The following is a 19,422-nucleotide window of genomic DNA, read 5'->3' as shown; positions in this document are numbered from 1 at the left end:
AAGGCACAATCACATCACAGAGTAAAAACACTAACTTATCAGGGGCCAACTTGGCATCACCAAGCTACCTAACCTGCATGTATGAAGTTCCTCACACTAAATAAATTACACAAATATATATACAGTGCATCCGGAAAGTATTCACAGCGCATCACTTTTTCCACATTTTGTTATGTTACAGCCTTATTCCATAATGGATTAAATTCATTTTTTTCCTCAGAATTCTACACACAACACCCCATAATGACAACGTGAAAAAAAGTTTACTTGAGGTTTTTCCAATTTATTAAAAATAAGAAAATTGAGAAAGCACATGTACATAAGTATTCACAGCCTTTGCCATGAAGCTCAAAACTGAGCTCAGGTGCATCCTGTTTCCCCTGATCATCCTTGAGATGTTTCTGCACCTTAATTGGAGTCCACCTGTGGTAAATTCAGTTGGTTGGACATGATTTGGAAAGGCACACACCTGTCTATATAAGGTCCCACAGTTGACAGTTCATGTCAGAGCACAAACCAAGCATGAAGTCAAAAGAATTGTCTGTAGATCTCCGAGACAGGATTGTCTCGAGGCACAAATCTGGGGAAGGTTACAGAAAAATTTCTGCTGTTTTGAAGGTCCCAATGAGCACATTGGCCTCCATCATCCGTAAGTGGAAGAAGTTTGAAACCACCAGGACTCTTCCTAGAGCTGGCCAGAAATCTAAACTGAGCGATCGGGGGAGAAGGGCCTTAGTCAGGGAGGTGACCAAGAACCCGATAATCACTCTGTCAGAGTTCCAGAGGTCCTCTGTGGAGAGAGGAGAACCTTCCAGAAGGACAACCATCTCTGCAGCAATCCACCAATCAGGCCTGTATGGTAGAGTGGCCAGACGGAAGCCACTCCTTAGTAAAAGGCACATGGCAGCCCACCTGGAGTTTGCCAAAAGGCACCTGAAGGACTCTCGGACCATGAGAAAGAAAACTCTCTGGTCTGATGAGATAAAGATTGAACTCTTTGGTGTGAATGCCAGGAGTCACGTTTGGAGGAAACCAGGCACCGCTTATCACCAGGACAATACCATCCCTACAGTGAAGCATGGTGGTGGCAGCATCATACTGTGGGGATGTTTTTCAGCAGCAGAGACTGGGAGACTAGTCAGGATAAAGGGAAAGATGACTGCAGCAATGTACAGAGACATCCTGGATGAAAACCTGCTCCAGAGCGCTCTTGACGTCAGACTGGGGCGATGGTTCATCTTTCAGCAGGACAACGACCCTAAGCACACAGCCAAGATATCAAAGGAGTGGCTTCAGGACAACTCTGTGAATGTCCTTGAGTGGCCCAGCCAGAGCCCAGACTTGAATCCGATTGAACATCTCTGGAGAGATCTTAAAATGGCTGTGCACCGACGCTTCCCATCCAACCTGATGGAGCTTGAGAGGTGCTACAAAGAGGAATGGGTGAACCTGGCCAAGGATAGGTGTGCCAAGCTTGTGGCATCATATTCAAAAAGACTTGAGGCTGTAATTGCTGCCAAAGGTGCATCGACAAAGTATTGAGCAAAGGCTGTGAATACTTATGTACATGGGATTTCTCAGTTTTTTTATTTTATATAAATTTGCAAAAACCTCAAGTAAACTTTTTTCATGTTGTCATTATGGGGTGTTGTGTGTAGAATTCTGAGGAAAAAAAAGAATTTAATCCATTTTGAAATAAGGCTGTAACATAACAAAATGTGGAAAAAGTGATGCGCTGTGAATGCTTTCCGGATGCACTGTATGAATGATTATAAAGAGAGAGACAGTGACCCAGCAAGCCTCTAATGCTCTTAAAAACAGTACATAATATAAAATTTGATTGATTGCCTAACAGTTGTTTTAAAACCAGCTCGGTTTTGAGCACAGATGGATATGGGATCTAATCAATGTGTTTCATTTTTGTATAATAATTATTAAGAGCAGGCACAAAGTGATAGAACAAGATCAGAGGTAAAATGTACTTACAACTTTACAAATTACTAATTACATAATTCAGGCATTAAAAAATGTACAGTTTTGTTTAAATTTACAGCAAAATAAAGCATTTCCTAACTTATTTATATTATTGGAACCTAGCTATATCTGTTCATTAACGTTATTGCTGAACTCAATGGCATCAGTAATTTTAATATGGAAGAATTCCATCATTTAAACAGTGAATCATGGACTTGAGGAAACCTAGTGGAGAGTAATAAGAAGTGTACTTAAGACTTACACTGCAAAGACTCACAGACACAAAGAGACAATGATAATTTACAAAAAAAACTACTGAGGGATGTACTTGAAACAGAAACCATGACCACCCTTAAAATTCATCTTAGAAAGATATTAGAACAGCTTAGCTGGAGATTATGGTATGGAGTGATGATGAAAAATGTGACGTTAACTTTGCATTTTCTATGATAAAGCATTGCACATAATTGGAAGAAAAATCAAAGAAAATAGAATTAAATGAATAGAAATTAAAATAAATTAGGAAATAAAATAAAATTAATGCAATCTCATTGAAAAATCAATGAACTGATTATGTACAGTGCCTATAAAAAATATTCACTTCTTTTTTTTTTTTTGTTAAAAAAACATTGAGTCACGGTGGATTTAATTGGGCTTTTTCTACATTGATCAACAGAAAAAGACTCTTTAATGTTGAAGTGAAAACAGATCTCTGTAAAGTGGTTTAAATATATTACAATTTTGCAAAGCAGTATTGGGAAAAATTGCAGTGTCCAGATGTGCAAAGCTGATGGAGGGAGGCCTGTGTACACAGGACTCAAGGATGCCATTTACTAAATACTGACTTGAAGGGGATGAATACTTATGTAATCAGTTATTTTGTTTTATATTTAAACTTAATTTAGACTACTTTGCAGAGGTCTGGTTTCCCCTTGATATTAAAAAAGTCTTTTTCTGTGCAGTGTGATGTAGCACTACATTGTTCTGTAGTTTTTACTTTCTTTTGTAACTCTGTTTATTATTATTGTAAACCACATTCATCTATCATCATACACTATATGACAGTCTGCTATTTAAATAAATATTGTTGTTGCATTTTACACAAAAAGGTTGACAGCTAATCGCCACCTATGGCTCCACTTTATAGGTTGAAATAGTACAGTTTGAGAAGCTTGTAAGCTATTAACCAAAACTGATGCCAAAGAAGAAATATGTACGTAATGCAGGACTAGCCAACTAAGAAAGCACAAAACAAAACAAGAATGAAAGAACACTTCAATGAAAAAGTACTTTTCCCAAATCTGACATTCTCCACCTGATGACAGCATCATGAACACTGACTTTAATAGAATTGAGGGAGGCTGGCAGATCTGTGACAGTGACTTCACAGAACGTTTTATGTCTTACTTATTCAGGGAACTGTTCAGGACCTCAACTGCCTACTTTTACAAGCTTTTGACCGTTGAAGGGTACAGACGCTGTGCCTTAGATATGGCTTTGTCACTATTTTCATATTCACTGGCATTAACAAGCTTTACTGGAGGTTTTGAGGATTTGTTTTGTACATGCGCCTCTAGACTCCGTTAGCTGACAATTTCAAACTTTAAGTGCAGGGGCTAAAATTCCACACATTTTTGTGGGCCAGGTCTGACCTTAATCGGGGCACAACTATTTGACAATTGATGTCTGTGTATGTTTAATTAATTGGGTTAAGTTAATTTTTTTTTTAACTTAACTATTGCATAATTAATTACTTTTCTAAATCAAAGGAATGGAGGAAGCACTACATTTAGCAATGACATTTTTCCTTAGATTTTCCTGTACACAAAACCTAAGGAACAATCTGAGAAAATTCAATAGTGCAGAAAATCTGTTGAGGGCAAAATTTTGCACAATGCTAAACAAGTGTACACACGTGCTGAAATAATGCAAGATCCTGAGGTTGTACAATTTCCAGCCATAAAATTTCATTAATAAATCCACTTTTCTGTCCACCTTTTAATGAATGTTTAATGGGATTAAATACAGAAGCTGAAAGAGAGTAATGACTGTAGTGTCTCTTATAGTAGAGGATGTGTTTGTGAAATCTCGGTGGCCTGTTTCTTTGTGAGCACTCTTCCTCACTCATGATCCAGTCTTAATGGTGCCACACAAATTCCCATTAGTCCACTTTTATATACTCACAAAAAATAACCAAAGCCTTTAGGTATTTTCTACTCGGGCTATGCTCTGTATCTTGCCAAAACTTTCTCCTAGAATAATTTCACAAACTCCTTGGTGCTCAATAACTATCTTTATTTTAAAGTATAGACTCCTGTACTAAGAAAAACTAAATTAATCCTGAAAATCAGTTGACTCACAAGGTAACTTGGTTGAAGAAAGTTTTTTAGGATTGGAATACTGTGGTTACGGGTATCTATTCAGGTTAAATTGCATCTTCCTTTTTAAATCAATGGAATGAATAAATTAGAATACATATTTCACTTATAAGTTGTGGAATAGGAGGTGAATAATTAAAGCATTTTAATTTAACTCTGGGCTACAGGAGAAGAAAACAAAAAAATGTACAAGGCGGTGTAGCTTTGTTTATGGTACTGTATGCTATACATAATACTAAAAATTAATTGGCATTTGCATGTTTACCATGCTTAAGCACTGCTCTAGGGGAATGGTTTTGAATCCCAGCCTAGTCGTTGCCTGTGCAGAATCTGCATATTCTTCTCATGCCTGCATTAGTTTTTCTCCCACATCAAAAAGACATGCAGCTTATATTAATTAGTGAGCCTAAATTGGCCTAAACCTCAAACAAAGACAAAGAAATTCTTTCATGATCCTACTGGACCAGGGGCTCTGTTGTGACAATGTTCTGCATTCAGTATTTTTTTTTTTAATTACAAGTAAAGCAAAGTGGCATTTTCTCTTTTGTTTGAGTGTTTACCCTCTACCACCTGTTTTAAGATGAATGTGTGTGCATTTCTGGGCAAGCAATATGCGGTGACCTAAAGGAGCCTATTTTTCAAGAAGAAATATGAACATGTGTTATGTACCTTGCTGGTACAACTTCTGCCAAAGGGTTAAACATATACATTTAAATATATATGATTTTATCAAAGAATCCAATGTGTAAATAACATCTGTTCAATCCAGATTGAAATCCACTTTATCCTAAGCACAGTCGTGGGGAAGCTGGAGTTTACCACAGCAAGAAGAGGTCACAAGGCATGAACAGTCCGCTGGACAGGATGCCAGTCCATTGCTCAGTGGATGCACAGACATACACTTGGGCCAATTTAGCAATGCCTATCCACATGACCTGCATGTCTTTGGACTGTGGGACATACTTAGTAAATTTTGCTCAATTAACATGCTTTCTTGTTGCATCAATACAAATAATTTAGACTGCTTTATGAAGGGGAACAGAACCATAAAAAATAACTATATTTTTCTACCACTGGATGCTGTTCTGGGTAGTTATTAAGGAAATGTGAGTTGAGCTACTAAGGTTTGGAAAGCTAATTAGTGTCAGTGTAGTCCTCAACTCCGATGACTACGTGATCCTGTGCAGGTCACTTAACTTGCCTGTTCTCAAACTGTAGAAATGTATCCTTGTTCAATACTGTACATGCTGATTTTACAAATATAAACAAATCAAAAACAATAGCTGTATAATACAATATGACCATTTAAACTGGCATACAAATATTAACCTTGATGATTAATTAGATTTATATTTTTAGCTTCTTGATAAAGCAGCTTACAAAGCTTACAGTATAACCGTTCCTCTTTTTCTACAAATGGAGTACTAGGGGGAATAAGTCTATGAGTGCATACTGTTAAAGTGACCAAACTTCAGAGGTGCACTAAACTTGGCTCTGCCTAGTTGTTGTTTACAGGTAGATCACTACAAACAAAGTGAATAAGTCCCAAATGGTGTGTTAGTAAATATAAATACTTAGGGACTCATCTAGATAATCACCCTCTTATAGATAGATACTGTATAACCCTGGTATATCAATATAAAAAAATATATACTCTAAATTCAGTCAGTGTTTATTTCTAATCTACAAGGGACGTTCAAAATGTTTCCACACTTTTATATTTTCATTGGAAATGGTGAAGGCGGGAGGAGTAGTAATTGGTTGTGTCTGAGAGTGTCATGTGACTATTTTTGTCTGGCAAGCCGGCTGCCCTTGCAGTTTAGTATAAGAGTTGTTTAGTTTTGAAATTCTTAATAAATAGAGTTAAAAAGAGTGTGGAAACTTTTTGAACGTCCCTCATATAAATTCAGAATATTTAAATTGGACGTAAGGTGGTCGGTGCCTGTCGTGGCGGCAATCCCCGAACCCGTTGGTGGACACCGGCGGTTAGGGATGCCGTCAAGCTGAAGAAGGAGTCCTACAGGACCTTTTTGTCCTGGGGAACTCTGGAGGCAACTGATAGGTACCGGCAGGCCAAGCGGAATGTGGCTTTGGTGGTTGCAGAGGCAAAAACTTGGGCGTGGGAGGAGTCTGGGGATGCCATGGAGAACGACTTTCGGACGTCTTCAAGGAGATTCTGATCCACCATCCGGCATCTCAGGAGGGGGAAGCAGTGCAGTGTCAACACTGTATATGGTGGGGATGGTGCACTGCTGACTTCGACTCGGGACATTGTGGGTCGGTGGGGGGAGTACTTTGAAGACCTCCTCAATCCCACTAACATGCCTTCCAATGAGGAAGCAGAGCCTGGGGACTAAGAGGTGGGCTCTCTCATCTCTGGGACTGAGGTCACCGAGGTGGTCAAAAAACTCCTGGGTGGCAGGGCCCCGCGGGTGGATGAGATACGGCTGGAGTTCCTCAAGGCTCTGGATGTTGTAGGACTGTCTTGGTTGACACGCCTCTGCAACATCGCATGGACATCAGGAACAGTGCCTCTGGATTGGCAGACTGGGGTGGTGGTCCCCCTCTTTAAGAAGGGGGACCGGAGGGTGTGTTCCAACTACAGAGGGACCACACTCCTCAGCCTCCCTGGAAAAGTCTATTCGGGGGTCCTTTTAATTCTTAACTTGTTTCATTTTCTACTTGTTTTTTGCTATTTTCTCTATTTTATTGGGTCCTCTGACCTGTTTTTAGTTTCTTAGTTCAAATTCTCTCTTAATGTTTGCTTTTAATATTTTGTTTTTAGTCCTGTTTGTTTTAACTGTACAGCCCTTTGGTCGGTTGTAATGCTATGTTTTTAAGCGCTCAACAAATAAATATGGTATGGTATGGTATGGAGGGTCCATCGGATAGTCGAACCTCGGATTCAGGAGGAACAGTGTGGTTTTCGTCCTGGTCGTGGAACAGTGGACCAGCTCTACACCCTTAGCAGGGTCCTGGAGGGTGCATGGGAGTTTGCCCAACCAGTCTACATGTGTTTTGTGGACTTGAAAAAGGCGTTCGACCGTGTCCCTCGGGGAACCCTGTGGGGGGTACTCAGAGAGTATGGGGTACTGGACGCCCTGATAAGGGCTGTTCGGTCCCTGTACGATCTGTGTCAGAACTTGGTCCGCATTGCCGGCAGTAAGTCGAACCCATTTCCAGTGAGAGTTAGACTCCGCCAGGGCTGCCCTTTGTCACCGATTCTGTTCATAACTTTTATGGACAGAATTTCTAGGCGCAGCCAGGGCGTTGAGGAGGTCCAGTTTGGTGGACTCAGGATTGGGTCACTGCTTTTTGCAGATGATGTTGTCCTGTTTGCTTCATCAGGCCGTGATCTTTAGCTCTCTCTGGCTCGGTTCGCAGCTGAGTGTGAAGCGGCTGGGATGGGAATCAGCACCTCCAAATCCGAGACCATGGTCCTCAGCCGAAAAAGGGTGAAATGCCCTCTCAGGGTTGGGAGCAAGATCCTGCCCCAAGTGGAGGAGTTCAAGTATCTCGGGATCTTGTTCACGAGTGAGGGAAGAATAGAGCGGGAGATCGACAGGCAGATCGGTGCGGCATCCACAGTGATGCGGGCTCTGCATCGGTCTGTCGTGGTGAAAAAGGAGCTGAGCCGCAAGGCAAAGCTCTCAATTTACCAGCTGATCTACGTTCCTACCCTCACCTATGGTCATGAGCTATGGGTAGTAACCGAAAGAACGAGATCGTGAATACAAGCGGCTGAAATGAGTTTCCTCCGCAGGGTGTCTGGGCTTTCCCTTAAAGATAGGGTGAGAAGCTCAGTTATCCGGGAGGGGCTCAGAGTAGAGCCGCTGCTCCTCCGCATCGAGAGGAGTCAGATGAGGTGGCTCTGGCATCTGATCAGGATGCCTCCCTGGTGAGGTGTTCTGGGCATCTAACCAGGAGGAGGCCCCAGGGAAGACCCAGGATACGCTAGAGGGACTATGTCTCTTGGCTGGCCTGGGAACGCCTTGGGATTCTCCCGGAAGAGCTAGAAGAAGTGGCCGGGGAGAGGGAAGTCTGGGCATCTCTGCTCAAGCTGCTGCCCCCGTGACCCGATCTCGGATAAGCCGAAGAGAATGGATGGATGGATGGGTAAATTGGACAAAGGCATCATGTTCTCCTTTAACAGCAGTGTGTCATCACTTTCAGTTTTTATAGCATGGTTTACGTGTCTGACAAAGCAAGAATTTAGAAAAGCTTCAGCAGGTTAATAAACATGCAGTAAAACTACTGAAGTAGATGACTGGGTAAGTGCATATCAGAGTGTAACATTAAAGAATCTGGAAATCATCTCAGCTGATGGCCCATTACATGTAGAATTTTCCTTCCGTAAATCAGGGAGGACCCACATAAAACGCTCCAGAAATTCCTTTCTTCCCAGCACCATACAGCTTTTTAATAAGGCTACCGAAGATAATAAAGATAATAAAAATTCTACCAGGGTAGAGTTTTTCATATGTATCATGCAACACTTTTAATTAAAAACTCATTGTGAGACTATTTAAAGCGGTTAACAATTTTACACTACTGTATACTGTATAATGTGATGGTGTTATGCTGAATATGGTATAATGTGTTTCTAAATGTATTTACCTTGATATGTGTATGGGTGTAACATCAAGTCCTCACAGGTGGCGCAGTGGTAGTGCTGCTGCTTTGCAGTAAGGAGACTGTGGAAGATTGTGGGTTCACTTCCCAGTTCCTCCCTGTGTGGATAGCGCTTTGAGTACTGAGAAAAGCGCTATATAAATGTAATTAATTATTATTATTATTATCAAAAGAAATTCCTAGCAACAACATTGCTCAGGTTCAAATATTTCAGACATTTTATGCAACTTTTAATCTGTTTATCTCTGTTTTTTCATTTTTGACTGTTATTGGATGCAGTCAAGAATGCAAAATTCATGTGTTCTTGTGTAAACATGACCAGCTAATAAATCTTAAATCTTACGCCATGCAGCAACTCACAAATTGATATAAGGTAGTTACATAACAATCTGTAGCGTAATCATGATCTCAAACTGCTCCAAATATAACAGTCATTTCAGTATTTTAGAAGATCTGAATGTCAGTGAAAGTGTTGAAACCTTGTGCTTTCCAGTCTAAGATACAGGTTAATGGTGTTAATGCCGTCTGTAAAAATAATATGTTTAGTTTATAAATAGCCCCTCCATAGTAAGCACCTTCCCAAGATGCTCAACATCTGCAGGAATGGCCTTTTGATGTTTTTCAATTAAATTTAAATGGTAAATATTATATGTTTCCTCTCTCTAACATATAAATTGGATACACTGTAGCAGCTGACAAAGATGTGCTTTGTGGAGCAAGGAGCTCTAGAAAGCAGCACTTGTGAAAATGTAGTACATTGCTTGACACAATATACATTTTTACCTTCACTATCGAGGATGTAGTCTCGTGGAAACATAATCCCGCACCCCATGATGTCACCTTCAAAGCAACGTGGTCCAAAGGGATCTCCCACACCACTCCCATGGAAAATCTTCCCATCATCTTAAAAAAACAAAAAACACAAAGACAGCTCAGGTATTAAATGTAAACTGAAATAGCAAATACAACATAATAAACCTGCTACCTTAGAAACGAAGCTGGCTATGCTGACAGAAGCAAATGGTATCATTAAAATCATGACTTATACAAATTTTTCAAAAAATGCCATAAATCATTACAAAGAAAAAAAAAGTTGTAGAAAACTGATTTTAAATGTAAAATGCACAAAGCCACAGGCCTTGCACGTTCCATTAGTCAGGCCGGCTAGTAAATATTTGTCAGGTCGTCATAGCAACAAAAAGGCAATGACACAGATTAAACAATCCCTATCTGCAATTAAATAATGTGGGTGGATGTCGTTTCATCTCTTCCTTCCTCTGTGTCCTGAGAAGTGGGCCCTATCACATGTTAAAATCAATTGCTGGGAAGAGCTGGGGAATGACGCGCGGGAGGAGATTTAACAGACTGAAGAATGCAGGCATTTGTAAGCTGACCTGTCCAGACTGGCTTAATGGCAGCTAGTAGAGGGGCGCCTACCCCTTTCTGCCAGGCAAACCCTTACATCAAAGCTATCTGTAATCAGCAAGAGAAAGAGATACCTATTATGCATGGTAACCTGCACACTTATGTTGTTTAGCGCATGCCTGGTGCAAATGCAATGAGCCAGAAATGTACTTGGCACTTGCTTAGAGGAGTCAAAGAAACATAGGCCAGAACCACCTAGGTGACAGGGAACATTATAAACACAGAAAGACATTTCAAGAGAGAGGTTAGTCAGCCAACTGGCAACAAACTAAACCACATATACATAACGAAAGATGCGACTATCTAGTATCTGGTAAAAGAAGATGCCAGTTTCTAGTCAAATGACGAAACAGAAAAGAATTAGGCAGAACGAAACAAAAAATAGTAAAGTAAATGGTTTAATATCTGCGGTGGGTTGGCACCCTGCCCGGGATTGGTTCCCTGCCTTGTGCCCTGTGTTGGCTGGGATTGGCTCCGGCAGACCCCCGTGACCCTGTTCGGATTCAGCGGGTTGGAAAATGGATGGATGGATGGATGGTTGCAATATCAACATTAAGAATGTCTGTGCTATTTCTATTAACAGTTCTTTGTCAATTTAAACAAGCACAAGTTTAAACCCAGCTAGCAATATCTCCAGGTCAGAAATATGTTAAGCTGCATCCATTATCTTCACACAACTGAGGAAACAGCAGCATCATGTCACATTGTAAATTGATGCAAAATTGAAGTCAGAAAAGTTGCAATCACTAATTCACCATCAGGGTCACTACCACATCACATGATCTTGTCAGCAAGGCTACCTATTCTTCAACAATGAAATGGCTCCATCCATCCTACTTTTTGAAAATAAAAGTCTTGTTTTGAACCCACAAGCCCAATCCAAAGTCTGAGCATCATGACCACCTGAAGTGACTCTACTGCACTGGCTTCCTCAGCCCTCAAAACCGCTCAATACAAATGTATGTAACTCAATATGCAAATATTTGGCTACATATTTATCATTTACAGTATATATTTTTTAATATACAGTGCATCACAGAGTATTCAGACCACTTTACCTTTTCACATTTTGTTATGTTGCAAGCTTATGTTAAAATCATTTAAATTAATTTCTTACCACATCAAGCAACAATCAATGCCTCAGAAAGACAAAGAGAAAACAAGGTATTACAAATATTTTTAAATTTATTAACAACAATAACCTGACGTAAGTATTCAGACCATTTTCTGTGACACTTAGGATATGGCTCAAGTGCATCCCTTTCTATTGATCATCCATAAGATATTTCTACACCGTGTTTGGAGTCCACATGTAGTAAATTCATTTATTGCAAGTACAGTAATTAGGAAAGTCACACACACACGTCTATAAAGGTCCCAGAGTTGACAATGTGCATCACAGCAAAAGCCAAAGAAATTGCCTGTACAGCATGTCAAGGCACAGATATGGGGATGGCTACAAAACATTTCTGCAGCATGGAAGATTTCCAAGAGTGGCCTCCATAATTCCAGAGCATCCTGTACCTCAGGTTGGGCCAAAGGTTCACTGTTCAACAGGACAATGACCCTTAGCACAAAGTAAATGAAGCACAGGAGTGGTTTAGGGAAAACTCCGTGAATGTTATTCAGTGACCCAGCTACAGGGCAGACCTGAACCCAAACAAACATCTCTGGACAGACCTGAAAAAACCTGTTTATCAATGGTCACTATTCAACCTGACAGAGCTTGAGAGGATCTACAGTGAAGAATGGTAGAAAATTCCCAAATCTAGCTATGCAAATACCCAAGAACACTCCAGGCTGGAATTACCAAAGTGGCTTCAACTAAGCACTGATCAAAGTGTCTGAATACTTGTGTCAATGTTACATCTCTGCTTTGTCAATTTTAATAAAATTTCTAAAATCCTTTTTTTCACTTAGTTAATCTAGGGTATTGAGTGTTATTTGATGTGGGAAACAATGAATTTAAACGATTTTAGCACAAGCCTACAAAATAACAAAATGTGAAAAAATGAAGGGGGCTTTAGGCTTTTTGAATGCACTGTATAAAAAATATTTTTGTATTATTTTAACTAGCTGATGGAAAGATAAAAATTAATTATAGAATTGATATTACTGTACTTTATTACCCTAAATCTTAGTATAATTAGTTCATAGCTGTTGCTAGTACTGGAAAACTTGTTTTTTTCATTTGGTGCAAAAAAAAATTCCAAATTGCATTAAAAACTGACTAATGTAGGTTTAAAGACAAATATGACAGAGAAACACTGCTGGTCAGAATTTGATGGTGGTATAATTGTGAAAAATTACATTTGCAACACCAAATTACAATACATAACTCCGGATACAATATAATCATACTGTGGTATGGGCTTGGGGCCACAGCAAAAACAATGAGGAATGCTTGATTAAAGACAAAGTTATATGTAATGGACAAGAATCCAATATATTTTTTGGTTGAAATGGAAACATTTCGATTCTCACATTACTATCACAACCTTCATGACACTGTTTCTCTGTTGATAAATCACACTGTAGTATTTCTTGCCACTCTCCCTTACCCTGAGCCTCTTCTGCCACTTGACTGCTATAAGCCAAAAATATGAAGTATGGTGCAAAGTACCTGTGTGACAAATGACTGGTCTATGGCTTGAAAAACAATGCTATGCATAAATAACAGAGATTGTATTTGATAGATGTAGTAATGAAGGTGAAACTACCCTGAATATCAAAGTAGTAGTCTCAACACAAGTCATTGGAGTGCTGTTATTATACCTATTGCTTTAGCTGACCTTTCAACAGTTTCATCTTAAGAAGCTGACATTGCTTCGGCAATTAGCAACATCATCAACTTTCTGGTTGAGTATAAAAAGTTACTTTGAGCCTGAATATTAAAAGTACAGATTTAGGATGTGGCTAAAAATTATCTCCTTTTTACTAAATTATGTGAATTACAAGTTTCTAGAATTTGTGTTTTAGAGTGTATGTTTCCTGTTTTAGAACCAAGTCAACATGGATTCCAAAAACCACAAAATAAAACATCTTGCAATGACTGCATCTTATAATTTCTAATATTATAGAACAACATGCCTTTTGACATTCACTCTCTTCTAGTCAATGTGTACCTGGATTAGCCTCCTTCAGAAGCCTTATCCAAGACATGGGCTGCAAAATTTCACTGGGACACAACACCTCTTGAAGATGACCCAAGGTCTAGTTGGCCTTCACCATCGACAACAGAAGAAAATGTTATCACTTTAAAGCAAATCGTAATGGAGAATCAAAGAGAGGTGTTGTATGAAACAGCATACACTTTACTAGTGTTTTTCAAACTAACTCTTGGAGACCCCGTGGCTGCAGGTTTCTGTTGCAGACAGTTTGGACTGCTATCCAAATTAAAGAGGCTGTTACTTTCCAGTTTCCTTGTCTTGAGGTTAATGTAGAAATTACAAACTTTGGTGATTTTTTTTAGAACATACCAAGCATTTAAATATGTTACATGGGAATAATTTAGTGGGGTTTTGTTTGTTTTATTTTTTAAACCTAGGTTTTTTAAGATTTATCATCATTTTCATTTTCCTTTCACATGTGTTCTGGTTATTTAATCCACTATTTACTAATTAGCATGTTAGTGGGTCTGATGCTGAAACAGTTGCGACCTTTCAGCACTCAGTGTCATTTGCCTGGGTATATGCTCTGCTTGCTGTTAACTGTTAGTATTAGGGGATAATTAAGGGAGCAAACCACACAGTAAAAAGCAACTTAACAGAAAAACAACAAAAGAGTATCAAGTGTTTAAAGTTATAGCAAAAATAAAAATATTTTTAAATGTCTTACAAATGTAAAAATCACACTGTGGTGCTTTTCTGAACACAGAATAAGATTAATTAAATGAGATCAGTTAGAGGCAAAATGACTCACTAATTGTGAACCTGGATGGAATAAAAATCTGTAGCCACGTAGCATCCTCATGACTGAGTCTGAGAACCACTGCACTGTAAGTATTAGTAATGTGTCAGCTGAATCCAGTCTTCATGAACAACTAAACATAATCAAGCTCTGTGCATACTGGGAGCCCAGAATGTTGACTCCTGAAATGAAGCATCATTATATCCAAAATGCCAAGGAGAATACTAGGAGATTCTAATGAATTTGGACTGTAGTAAATTTATGAAGGCTTTCTTAATTATGGATGAAATTTTGGTACATTGCTATGCTCAAGATCAAAAAACAATCTAAATAGTGGAAGCATGGTAATTCCCTAATGCCAAAGAAATTAAAGGTCCAAGCCAATGCTGGTAAAGAACATATGCATAATATCTTATGATGTTGAAGGTGTTGTCCATATTGATTACATGCCTCAAAACCACACATAACTATTTAATATTAAACTGACTTTCTTGGACATTTGTGAAAGTCAATCTGGGAAAAGTAGTAAGGTGTTGACCATCCCCTTCTGTTCCATAACTCTTTATCACTCAAAATGCCTTGTGAAATTCTGGATTCAGACAGACCCTACAACTGACCTGTTCTTAAGACCTGGCCCTGTGTGACTACCATGTGTATCTCATTATGAAGGGTTTTACTTTATATACTTGAGGCACAAACCTAATTTCAGCATTAGTGTCCCAAATGATGGAGGAGAACATGATTAAGGGCAAGGAGAAACTGCCTCTTGGACAAGTAAAACTTGTCAAAGCAAATTTCATATTTGTTGGACCGATAAAATCCATTATTAACCTGCTAGATGTCAATGTCTTGAATTATAAAGTGAACAAATACTAAACGTTCTTAGAAAAACTTTCCGTAAGGTTAGCAAAAGACCAATATTGCTTATTTTTCCCCTTATTGACAATTTTAATTTGATGATATATGGGTTTATTATTTTTGCAAACTAACAGTTTTTCTGGGTTGCATTTTTCCTAATATTTTGCATATACTATGTTATTTTCTTTGTTCATATTTGCAAACTGAGTAAATTAAGTATATTTTAGGATAATTGACTATCACAGTTACTAATAATGGTTAGCTTTTTCTTGCAATAGCAAGGACATTGCATCATTTTGGAGGGCTACCAGAATTAATTACTTTTATCTTGCCAACATAACGTCAAACACATTTAAATGCTTCAGATTTCCAGCCTAAATATAAATAATAATTGCATATATCGTGATACTTCCAAAAGACATATGTTCAGTTTAGAAATTTGGAGACTGCACAGCCCAAGTCAGACATAAACAACAGGACAGTGTGAAAGATGGCAGTTTGACAAGAAAATAACCGTAGATGGTAGAACATGTTGGGATGATCTCCCAGCAAATGACAGCAAAGCCCCACTTGTTTTTGCAGTTTAAATGACTGCTGAGTAGCAGCTAAGAAAAGTGGGTTACTGTTAATGTGTTTTTTTAATGTTTTTATTTATATAACCAAAATCAGACAGCAAGTAATGGAGGGAAATTACATATAAAAACCCAACTCTCTGGAACAGGTCCCAATTCTCATGCAATATTCAAACAACTGAATGGGCTCTCAGATCATTGAAAAACTCCGTAAGAGAGGAAGAAATGTCAGTAAACTTAGAAAAGTGACAAAAGAAAAAATGTAATTGGGTCTTCTGCATTATGTGCGTCTTACAAGAAGGATTTAAATGGAAGAAAACCATCCCAGTTTTGGACTGACAACATGCATGACTTGTTAATAAGAAAAGCTAATAACTGAAATTGCATCAAATTATAACATGAGTAAACCAAATCCTTGGAGTGGTTATTCTGGAAGTCTTGCAACTTAATGCAAGTAATAATTTACAAGCTATTCTGTACAAGCACATAGAATATTTTCTTGCTTCATTATATCTAACTTAGAGGGCTGGACTCACTAAGAAGTACATTATGTAAAATAAACTGAATGTTTATGGGTGGCATGGTGCCATACTTGTCAGTATAACTGGCTCATAGTGCCACAGACCTGGGATGAAATCATTGTGTCCACATGGGTTTTCCATCAATACTTCAGTTTTCTCCCACATGTCTCAGAAGTTTTGATTAGGCTGGATGGCATAAGCAAGCATTGGTGTGTGCAAGTGTGTCCTAATATGTACAGGGGTTCCATCCAGGGTCAAACTGTTTTATTTCTGCCATGATAGGTTCATACATAAATGAACTGAATTTCTTTAGTTACTGTATTTTTGTTGGGCTTTAAAGCATCATATAGAGAAAACATGTACAAATGAATTTTGATCTTCTGGGCTAGTGTGAAATTTACATGAAATTGTTCCCACAAAAATATGTCAACTGTGTTCACTTTTTAAATAATACAATGATATATTTCAGCATATTATATAAATTTAAACAGAAAAATGCACAATGGGAGGAGTGAAACTTTAAAGTTACAAATGAGAAGGATCTAGGAGTTGCAGTGGATTTAATGACCATCCATATCAAGAATGTTATAGAATTAATCAAGAAAGATATGAGGTTATATAGAATAATGATTGGAGTACAAGTCAGAGGAGGTTATGCTTAAATCCATAGATGAGGGACTAGGCCAATTATGGGATTAAGAGGTATTAGCGATGAAGAGAGATTGAAGGAGTTAACCTTTCCAGTTCAAGCAAACTTAGTTTAAGAAGTGATATGGTCAGTGTTTAAAATTATGAAAGGAATTAGTATAATGGATCCCAGCTGTTACTTTAAAATAAATTCTGCAGCAAGAATATGGGGATACAGCTGGAAACTTGTTAGGAGGTAGACTTTGCATAAATGTTAGAAAGTTTTTCTTCATGCAAAGAAATACCTGGGGGCACAAGGAGTAAATTACAAAGTAGTGTGGTAGAGTGTGGGACTTTAAGGGTGATCAAATCTTGACGATGTTATTTTTTCGAGGTAAAAAGGAAGGGCAAGCTTGCTGGGCTGAATGGCCTGTTCTCACCAAAATTGTTCTAAAGTTCTATAAGAAGAAATGTACAAACTTACTTAAAATTAGCAGGTGCTGAAGGTTTATGGCAGATGATAACAGGAAATTAAAAACCTTGGGCTTTTGAATAAACATCTAAAATACCTAAAGTTATTTGGTTGCACAGGCATTTCAGGTCACTCAAATAGCTTACATGCAAAACCGACAAGGCAAAACTGTATTAAGATTGTGGATGGTGAAAAAGTGAAAAGATGCAGATGGTTGTTCTTTAATATACCACTGCAATACTTGTCCCATCTGCTTTGAGGTCATGTAAAACAGTTAGGAAAGCTTGCTTGGACTAGGACTGAAGTGAGGGGACCAAAAAAAGAAAGGAAATAACAGAAACTAGTGTACAGGAAAGTCATGACTATAACGATAGACTACTCATCTATCTAATTTCTAAACCCATGCAATCCAACTTTTGATGTACAGCATACCTGTGTTTCATGTTTTCATGGCAGAAGTGAGTTCTGAACAGAGCATCAAATAATTGCAGGGTACATGTCACACGACAGCAATAAAACGCCCTTAGTTAACTTAATAGAGAAAAGCCAAGTGGGAGAACATGTAAACTCCTCACAAGCATTGCTCATGCCGGAATGACTCAAACTTAGCCTCCTGGAACTGTCAGACAGCTAGACCCAGGGTCCTATAATGATTTGGCTCTTTGTGTATTTCTTTGCCAGATCTGTTTCCAATTATGGTACTAGATACATTTAATTCTTTAATTAGAATATTAAGTGTAGTGCTAGTTCTATATTTTTTAGGGTTTATCATACAGATTAAGGCAATGCTACAGTACAAACTGATGGGCAAAGATGATCTAGATGGACCACAAGAAAACAGAAAAGTGCACATAACTTACCAATTCCTATTTTAATCATAGATTTTTAAATGGGTAAATGTAATTAGTTGTCATGAGTGGATTACTGCTAGTGTGGCAGCCTACACAAAGCAGCATGCAAGGTGCTACCCAAAACCTGCCCCGTGATAGACCCTATACATTAGTGAGCCTCTTTTTCTACAGAAATGTGTGCATATACATCAATCCACTTGATATTGTATCTCTGTATTTATTCAGTGTTTACAATGGAATGCTCATTTTAGCTGGTAATTAAATTCTTTCCTTAAAGCAAACAAACAAGAGTCTCCTCTGGTGATATGGCTGCAGATAAAATCTTTGTTTATCTACAACTAGAGGCTGCAGAACTCCTGATCACCCTGATAGTGTTCTGTAGCAGCTTGCATGGGGCACTGTATCTCAGCCAACCACTATTTACAGGAACTATCCTTACACTCCAAGCATGTGTCATCATCATTCTTAAAAGGATGCATTTTCAGCGGCTGTTGTGTGGTTGGTGAGAAGCAGGACTGGAGAGCACTCTCGCCTACATTACTAAGGCACTTCCAAGTTATGAAAAAAGCAGCTAAAACACAAAGGCACTATTTACAGGGATGACACTGCTACTGCCTTTTGAAGTAACATGTCTAAATGCTTTTTCCCCACAACTCTTTATTTGGACAATCCACATTTTGGTAACTTTTTATTAGAGATTTACAGTACCTATTGAAAATCATCATACTCCTTTGAAATAGTTGCTTCTTTTGTCTTAACATCAAAGCTCAAGTAAAAATATCTTTTTCCAGAATTATTTTCACATTTTCCTTTAAAACATTCAAGTAGTAAAGAAGTAATAAATGGAAAACAGGAATAACATGGTCAGAAATGTGATTGATCTCCTGATTTAAAATTTTATAAAGCCACCTTTTGCTTTAATGACAGCCATCAGTCCGTTTGGATATGTATACTTCGCCTATCTTGTGTGTTTTCACTTCTTTATTCTGGAGCCTTTTATAATCACCTTTCCTACCATGGTGAATTCTTTGCATTGTCATGTACTACTAGTAGTAGAATCCTCAAGAAACAGCCAGATTTACTCTGAAGTAATTAGAACCACAGCGAGACAAAAGGGCTGATCACTTATCCAAACCAGGCAATTCACAAATTATAACAATTGACCCAGATTTTAAAAATGTTATTTTAACTTTGACATTGAGG

General features: G+C 38.4%; 1 protein-coding gene across 1 annotated transcript in view; it reads right to left on the bottom strand.

The window, feature by feature from the left end:
- The window catches only part of spryd3 (SPRY domain containing 3), a 136,497-nt gene that overhangs the window by 10,613 nt on the left and 106,462 nt on the right, over positions 1 to 19,422 (bottom strand). The window contains 1 exon segment of the mRNA XM_051925083.1: positions 9,768 to 9,887. Coding sequence (XP_051781043.1) covers positions 9,768 to 9,887 — 120 coding nt within the window.

The sequence above is a fragment of the Erpetoichthys calabaricus genome, chromosome 3 (assembly GCF_900747795.2).
Source record: "Erpetoichthys calabaricus chromosome 3, fErpCal1.3, whole genome shotgun sequence".
NCBI lineage: Eukaryota > Metazoa > Chordata > Cladistia > Polypteriformes > Polypteridae > Erpetoichthys > Erpetoichthys calabaricus.
This window is presented reverse-complemented; position numbering and strand designations above follow the sequence as displayed.